Genomic DNA, 8,652 nt, shown 5'->3' with positions numbered 1-8,652 from the left:
CCCCACATCACTGCGGAGATGGAGCCTCTGGGGAGTAGCTGGGACTGTGCCGAGTAGTGAGGCCGGCGGCGCCATGGGGGCACGAGCAAGGTGGGGCCTCCCGTGAGCCCAGAGAGAGGCCTGAGAGGGAATCCCACCTTGCTGGCACCTTGATCTTAGGACTTGTAGCCCCGGACACTGGGAGGAAAAGAAATTTCTGCTGTGTAAGCCACCCTCCTCCCACCTGGTCGCTCATCGTGGCAGCCCAAGCCCACTGCCACCCCTGCCTTTCCTGTGTCGGCCACGCTGCTCTTTCAGGTGCTCCAGAAGCAGCCCCGGGACACTCTGATCTCTCTTCTCTCTGCACAGCTCACCCCCGGACTCCTAATCCCACACAGGGCTGGCACTGGCTCATCTCAGTGCTCGACTTCAATGTCACTCCCAGAGGTGGCTGTCACAGCGTTTGGTATTCACCCATCTTATTTCAAATTTTTCCAAATTTTTTTTAAAGTTTACTTTTTATTAAAGATTATTTGAGAGAGCAAGCGAGTGAGCACAAGCAGGGGGATGGGCAGAGGAGAAGGACAAGCAGACTCCCCACTGAGCAGGGAGCCCGATGTGGGGCTCGATCCCAGGACTCTGGGATCATGACCTGAGCCAGAGGCAGATGCTTAACGACTGAGCCACTCAGGCGCCCGACAGTTTAAGTAATCTCTGCACCCAACATCAGGCTTGAATTCACGACAGCAAGAGCAAGAGTCACACGCTCTACTGAGCCAGCCAGACAGCCCCCCACCCAATTCTTAGGCCCATTTTTTCCCCTTAAGCCTATTCCTGCTACATCACCAACTTCTCTTTGTCGCACGTACTTCCTCTGAAGCACTTTTAGTGATGAGGCCCTTGGGTGGCAAACTTTTACGGAAGCTAGCGAAGTGATTACACAGTTCTGCCCAACCTGGACCGGACTGAGGCCTCTGCATGGAAGGGCAGCCACGAGAGACGGAGCTGTGCCCTTCCCGGTGGTTTGCTCCTGACAGCCGCGCCACCAGTGTCCATGTCACAGTGTAATTCACAAGTCAGCACAACAAGTTTAATACACGTGATGGTAAGATAAAAACTGTTAGTGAAATAGGACTGGGATTTGTTTTTCCAAACATATTTCCAAAGGCTATTTTATTTTAAAACACACACAGAGTTGGACATGAAAGCCTTTTTAAGTGTCGTGGAGAGCATTACACGGACTGCCCTTCTACCGGTCACCTCTTCCTCTCCGCTGAGCCTGAGGATGTCCTAAGAAGCATGAGCAGATGGCTCTCTTCCTTCATGTCCCTGCTTGCTGGAGTGAGTCCTTGGATGACAGCAATTATGTGACCGAATTTCCTGTAACTGTTTGGCAATATTAAAGTTTTGCAGTCACTGGCTTTCCTACTGGTGTCTTACAACCTAAGGAAAAAAAAAGCCCATGAAATGACCTTGAGTTTGCCCTTCCTCACCAAGCTGTTTAAGCCTCGTGGTTTCAGAGGCTGACCGAGCAGCGAGGGAGAACACCCGCCCCTCTGCGGGGGAAGCAGCAGCGGCCCCCACCCACGGGCCTACAGCCAGGAGCAGAGCCAGAATCAGAACAGTTTGCCTTCGGGACTTTTGTTCTAGTATGTTCTAGCACATTCATACCCATGTCATATCTGCCACCTGTGATTAATGAATCAGTTCTGTCATCCTCACAGAATGAGGGCTTTGGAGGTTGTTTCAAAGCTAGATGCTCCTCTCACCAAACTCAAAATCGAGTTTCAAGGGTACATATTCTCAGAATTCAGACATAATATAAACAGAAGACGGAGATTTCAACCTTCACGTTTTCTTCAACAAGAAACTAGTATTTCCATCTTCCCCACTGATGTCAACCATTTCTTTGCTTTCTACCCTTTCTCTTCAGCCATTCTGCTTTACCATTCGTTTTTCCCTCATCCCACTGGACGTCGACCTGAAGCTCTTCCATGCAGGCTTAACAAACGTACTGCATTTGGGTTAGGTACAAGAATACTACTTACAAGAATATCCATTCAAAAATGTCGTGCTTATTCAATACAGTCAGCAGATAGTATTTTTTTTCTTTCAAATACTGATACCCTCCCAATCCAAAACTACCCCATTATTCCTAAGAGAAATGTTCGCTACTTCCTCTGACCTCTTAGATCTCTTTCCTTACATCCACACTCTTAACTCTCTCTTCGTACTGCAAATAAATGACCTTGCCTTTCTGGACTGAACTACCTATTGATAAGCTGATGGTGTCTGGAGAAGAGTACGGGTTGGATTATTCTCCTAAGGATACGCTATCAGCTCCAATTCTGAGTTCAGGAAGTCTATATGCTGTGAACACTGATCCCAACCCTTTGCCAGGGAAAGAAGGGATCCAAGAGTCGAGAGGAGGAGAATAAATCCAAGGACTCAGACAAGAGGTATTTTCTCCATGTCCACCAAGACGGGATGTGAGGGTCCAGATCTCAGACCCTCATTAGTTATGGTAGATGCTGACAGTTATGTTGCAGAAGATCGACCATGTTCAGCCTGTTGTGTTTCCTCTGCACTTTCTCCTTACTTCCCTTGAGAAAAACCCAGATGATATAAATAATTCTGTTTGTATTAAAACTCTGTTGGTTCATTTTGATAAAGTATCCGGTGCCACAGTCTACTTTCTCGTCTTACTGGATGGTGATAAATACAAGTGAAAACCCACCATGGGTCCCTGAACTGTACTTACCAAGCATTTCTTCTAATTTTGTCAGGGCAGGTTCGTTCACATTAAATACAGTGTCACTATTTCTGGGGAAAAAGGCAAAAAGCTCTTATTACATAAACTTGGGTGGGGGAAGTCGACATTCATTATTATCTTATATAGTAAGACTTCTTTTCTTAATATTTTATTTATTTGACAGAGACACAGAGAGAGAAGATAAACGGGGAGTGACAGGCAGAAGGAGAAGCAGGCTCCCTGCTGAGCAAGAGGCCCGACGCGGGGCTTGATCCCAGGCCTCGGGACCATGACCTGAGCCAAAGGCAGACGCTTAACTGACTGAGCCACCCAGGCGTACCAAGACTACTTTTCAAGTTTATTATTTTTATTTATTTTTTTAAAATCTCTACATCCCATGTCGGGGTCTAACTCATGACTCCAAGATCAAGAATCATAGGTTCTACCAACTGAGCCAGCCAGGTTCTCCAAGACTACTTCTCGAAGGCCAAGTCTTTCAGTAGCCGACAATCCTGTCGCTCCTGCCCTACTCGCTGGCTTCACGCTTCATCCCCCTGATGACAGGAGAGATATACTACGAGACTCTCCCCGCGAAGCTGGGTCACTCTTCAATTCCTTCACTCAGAGAGGAAACCGCGAACTATCTGCACACACAGGTGTGTCTTTATGTACTATACATGCATGTTTGTGTGCGTATATAAGTGTGCACGCACACACACACACACAAACACACACACTCTTTCTCTCTCTCTCTACTACACTCCCCAAAAATCTCTCTTATATAGTTCATCTATACATTTCAATAGTAGGTCAAGGCCAAAATGCTGGCCTAGAATACTTTGTCTTTGCTTCAATACTGTCTTCATTCATAACCACATAAAACTTGCACAGTAACCCATACTGACATAACTCATCGGGAGGCAGGGGAGGGAAGCAGGATATCCTGTTTCGAGGACTTGCTCTGCATTCCGTGCTCAGCGGCCGTTAGCCGCCACCGTTCACCCGGTCCCGTATGCAGTACTTACACTTTCTTCTTCTCTACCACACCTAGCCTCACAAAAGCTGCTAAGGCATTTTTCTGCACGTCGCAGGACAAGACATCGTAACACTGCGAGGCACCTGCGAGGGAGAAAGAGTCAGTGGACCCTTTTGTTCTCCACTGCAAGAAGTCGCCACGCACGGTAGTGTGACTAACCTTGATCCAGAAGCTGACCTGCGAACTTTCGGACTCCAGCCAAGTACTGTTTCTCAGTGAAGTAGTCTTCTTCATTCAGGAGGTATTTGCAAATTATCTGATTTTAACAGAAAGGGTGAGGGGAAATGAAAGAGGAAAAGGCAGCCAAACACCCTGCACTGGCGACGGCCGTGCCGTGGCCCCCATGATAGAAAGCTATGTCGTGTGGGAGCAGAATAAAGGCTCTCTAATGCTGGAGCACAGAGAAGCTACAGAATTCTTAGGAGGTCGCCCTGGAGCTGGTATCACTGCTTATAGTTGGAAAACAAAGAGCGTGAACTTGTACTGACATTGTTTAAAATACACTTCTTCACTTGAATGGTTGTGAGTTGAGTGAATTACCATCAGCTGAACAGGTCTTACACTGCTTAGGAAGAAAGTGGCCAGATTCTGTGTAACTGCTTTTTCCCTAAAAACACCTAAGAGCCTGTTGGGCCCCCAGATGCATGAAGACTTACACCGCAGAAAGTGCTTACGGGTAGAAGGAGCATCTCTCAGCTGACCGCTCAGTGTGGGACTTGGCGCAGGGGCTCACTCGGTCAGGGGTCAGAGCACCCCCTGCCAGAATGTCGGTCCCGGGGGCCACTGACCAGTGCTGAGCGCTCAGAGCTCAGAGCCAGGGTCGGCTTCTGGTGAATACACACAGCCCCTGTGAGGGGCTCTGCTGCAAACTCCCCTTGCCCTTGGAATCCTGGCACCATTCCTGCCCGGCATCTCTACCCTCCCCCTCTGTTTAACCACTCCTTAGAGCTCTGACAAGCTCTTCTGGGCACTTGCACTTGAACCTTGACTTCCCTTTCCATTAGCCTTTAGTGATACAATCGCTGACATGATGAATCATTCCAGTCTTGCACTGACTGAGTGCCTGCAATATAGCAAGCATCGAGCTATGAGAAAAGCCTCGAAGGGACAGTATGATGGCACTCGGGTCTAGGTGTGGTTCTGGGCATCCTGGGGTCTGTAAGGGACTCCTTTAGGGGAGCAAGGTCTCCACCTGAGAGGTGACTCTTCCAACCTGCTGAGCAATCTCTAGTTCCACCATTTACCTGGGGAAGGCACTTGCCCTCCGTACCACAGGGTGGGAGGTCTTAGTTATACTGGATACGGGGGAATGAAGGAGAACTTGCAAAGGAGATACATACCTGATAACATTCCACAAAAGGTTTAAAGAGACCTATTAAAAATTCTAGCACAGTATTTCCTTTCTCTGTAACTAGGATGTCTCTTGTCGTCACTTGTATCGTCTCATTTTTACAGAGGAGGTAACAGCCTTCTTCAAAGTCCTAGGAAGGGAAGGGAGAAGACAGGGAGCATCGACTAATTTAGGTTAACAGGAACTCTGCTGGTCTCAGTAAACACAGCCATGGGTCTTCAGAACTAGAGAACACCAGCTAATTCCACAACCCATCCAAAAGGTTCTGCTTATTAGATAGCAGCCAGAGAAGCATGTGTTCGAACACTCAAAATGTTGAACCCCAAACACAGCAAACACACAAGAGATTTAGGAGCCTTAGAAACCATGACCTGGGTGATGGCTTTTTCTCACTTTGCACAGCCACATTCCTTAAATTTAAATAGAGCATGTAACTGGTCCTAAAAATATGTGGAATTATGCTTATGCTCAAAAAACTGCTGACTTCGTTCTCAACGGAGTAAAACCTGGGCTCCTCGGCACAGTGTACAGAAACCTGACCACCTTCTGTCTATCCTGGTATATCCCCTGCCCTAGCACACCTGAAGTCCAGCTCTGAGGGTCCAATCCCTCACGAGCTGTCTATATTGTCAGGCAAGACCACTGCTCTCTAATCTCAAAGCAAAGGGCCCCATACATTGCAACAAGTTGTTAACAGGAAAATGTGTACTGGCTGATAAATTTTTTAACCAAACAGTGTGGACTTACAGTGGCTACACTCAAGGTTTAAGGTTTAAGACTTTCTTTTCACCAAATAATCCCTACGTTACTGATTAACCTTGACCAAGAATCAAAACAGAGCTCATGAAATGTGAGTTTCCAAGAGTTTTGTTATTTCTGCTGCATACAGCCTTGGGGAAAGGGAAGTCGCACGTGTGAATCCAAGCCTACCACTTCTAGAACTCACACTGTGAACACACTCGTGCTCTTTGGCTGTAAAGATTTACCTTTAGTGTGTTTCCTGGAAGGAAGATGAACTCATCTGAAAAAACACTGAGCAGGAAGTGAAAGCAACTGTAGACATCCTCTGGAAATAAATAAATTACATCCAATTACAATGCTGGTTTTAAACTTTCAGGAAGTACCAAGAAGTCTGCAATTCTCCAAAGTGCAGCACTCCAAAGGCATATTATTCAATGCCAAGGACGAGAATGCAGGCCCCCAAAGGAAGTTATAGAGCCAATCCAAATTTTACCTACAGAGCGCACTATAGTGTAGCAGTACCAAGAGCTAGACCTGAGTCACAGCCAGGCCTCTACCCAGTCAGTGTGCTGATGTGTGAGAGGCTACATTTCTCAGAAGCTAGGGTGCTTCACGTTCCCCTGCCCATGGCTCCCGAGTAGAGAAGGAAAGGAATGAATTACTTCGATTCCTTCTCTAGTCCTTTTTCCTGTTGTCTTTCCCGTATCTTTAGCACTAGAATACACCAGCACACAACAGAAAATACTGTTTCATTCTCCAGAAACATAGGTCTCCCTGCCCATTAGTTAATGAAGAACAGAGGTTTCTTCGTCTTTCTGACACATGCTATGAACACTCTCATTAGAAGAGTATGTAGACATCTGGACACGAAGTGCTGTCTCCATGTTCAGGGTGGTCCCAACACTCTAGAAGACCACGCAGGTACCATCCCCGCAGCTGTGAACAAACTCCGATGTAAGAAACCTCAGAACTAAGACCAAGATTTAAGTTTTCTGTGTCTGGAACTAAGCTGACTTCTCTGGCCCGTTTCCTCATTCACGAATGAGGGTATGGACACAGGACCTCAGGTTCCTTCCGAGGCTAAAGGTCAAAGTCTGACTCTTCCTTAGAATGATCTATGGAGCGTTGAAAAACAAAAATGAGAACATCAGCATCTGACCCCACCCTGGACCAATCGAAAGGTGCGGCTCACCCTCCAGGAACTCCAGGGGAGCCTGGGTAGAACACCCTGGACCTTGACGAGAGGTTCCTGGGAACAAAAGGGTGTGATTCATGGTTCCGCTCCTCAGTGCCACTAGAGCCCGCCTGCGTATCCACACGGCACTCCTGCACTGCTCGACTGTTTCCCCACTCCCCCACCCCCCACCTTCTGTCAGATAAGGGAGAAAGGGCCTCAGGCCAGGAGAGGGAGAGCTGTGCTCTAATCTCACAGCCAGGCTCGGGGAATTACATAACTTGCTAAGCCTCACTTTCCATATTTATAAAAGGAGAGGTCTGGGTTAATTTCTTCCGTCCCTTTTCATTCCCAAATTTGAAGCAGAGGGCCATGTACTGGGGGCACAAACCTAACTGCTTCTGAGTGTACAGGCCCCACTTTTGCTGCTGTCTGGGGTGCACACATGTGGCTGAGCACTGTAAGGCTTCAAATGTTGCTCCCTAGGTGGAACTGGAAGGCCAGGTCTCTTCCAAAGTTCAAGAACACTTTCCCATGAGTTACCTTTCCGGAACCCCGGGGTCATCTGCAGTGCCAGAGCTACTAAGGAAGGGCGGACGAAAATGTTGAGCAACTGGTTCCTGTAGGCCGAGCACATGAGGAGGGTGATATGCTGGAAAATAAGTCCATCGACCACTTCGGAGTCTCCAGAGTCCATATTCAGAACCACCTGGTCTTTGACGAGGCTAGCGATGTTGGAGTGCAGGAGAATGTTGGACTGGATAACTTCCTCAGCAGGCTCATTATCTACACACAGAGACAAGGCATTCAGGCAGGCGGCGGAGACAGGACGGGCCTCTGCTGGGTGTCCAGCAATGCTAGTGGCCTGGCACATTCACTTTCCAGTGCCAGGTTCGAGCTCTGGACTCTACCAATCGAAGTAATGAGACCCCATGGGAAAGACACATTTTTTTTCCTGGTTTTTTGTTTATTTATTTATTTTTTAAGTAATCTCTGTGCCCAATGTGGGGCTCAAACTGATGACCCTGAGCTCAAGAGTCACAAGTTCTTCCAACGGAGCCAGCCGGGCACCCTGTGAAAGAGACTATGAAAGTACTGTAACTCTCTCTCTAAAGACATTTAACACGCCTTCTTATCTACTCCCAATCTGTCCACTCTTCTGAAATACATATCGATCCCCACTCTGAAAACCAACACTTCCGCAGGAACCAAGTGTGTCCCAAGGACTGTAAAAGCAAGTTACAGGACAAGAAAATCACATACCAGAAGGTTCACGCTTAGAATGTGCTTCATTCGCTCACACACACACTCCCTGCTTAGACCAATTAATTCCAAGACTGCAAGAATATCGCTTTGCAACTTTGCTGGTGAACCAAAGAGCAACCCAAGAGGCACTCCCCTAGCACAGGCCTCCCTGGTGAGATCTTCTGGTTTTCCCACATCTGAGAAAACGAAACACGGGGCCCGTTCAGATCCTGGTAACTCACTCCACTGACACTTCACTAGCCTGGAGATAGCCAAGGAGTTAGAACTACCAAAGTACAAGGAGACATGGTGACAGTCAGCCTTCTTGGCAAGGGAGATCATTTTCCTGTTACCCTGGGCCACACAGCAGGCTG

The 8,652-nt window shown here is 47.7% G+C and overlaps 1 protein-coding gene across 3 annotated transcripts in view; it reads right to left on the bottom strand.

The window, feature by feature from the left end:
• Positions 1 to 1,119: 1,119 nt before the first annotated feature.
• The window catches only part of GNPAT (glyceronephosphate O-acyltransferase), a 36,356-nt gene continuing 28,823 nt past the window's right edge, over positions 1,120 to 8,652 (bottom strand). For all 3 annotated transcript variants that reach the window (XM_013047592.2, XM_004776016.3, XM_004776015.3), the window contains exons 10-16: positions 7,577 to 7,819; positions 6,105 to 6,184; positions 5,108 to 5,248; positions 3,927 to 4,023; positions 3,757 to 3,850; positions 2,741 to 2,802; positions 1,120 to 1,422 (exon numbers count right to left, since the gene is read on the bottom strand). In XM_013047592.2, coding sequence (XP_012903046.1) covers positions 1,379 to 1,422; positions 2,741 to 2,802; positions 3,757 to 3,850; positions 3,927 to 4,023; positions 5,108 to 5,248; positions 6,105 to 6,184; positions 7,577 to 7,819 — 761 coding nt within the window. In that variant the 3' untranslated portion in view covers positions 1,120 to 1,378. The remainder of the gene's footprint in view (positions 1,423 to 2,740; positions 2,803 to 3,756; positions 3,851 to 3,926; positions 4,024 to 5,107; positions 5,249 to 6,104; positions 6,185 to 7,576; positions 7,820 to 8,652) is intronic.

This window comes from Mustela putorius, unplaced genomic scaffold (assembly GCF_011764305.1).
Source record: "Mustela putorius furo isolate JIRA1106 unplaced genomic scaffold, ASM1176430v1.1 tig00001075_pilon_pilon_pilon, whole genome shotgun sequence".
Lineage (NCBI taxonomy): Eukaryota > Metazoa > Chordata > Mammalia > Carnivora > Mustelidae > Mustela > Mustela putorius.
The sequence above is the reverse complement of the archived record's forward strand: the minus strand, read 5'-3'. Positions and strand labels throughout refer to the sequence as shown.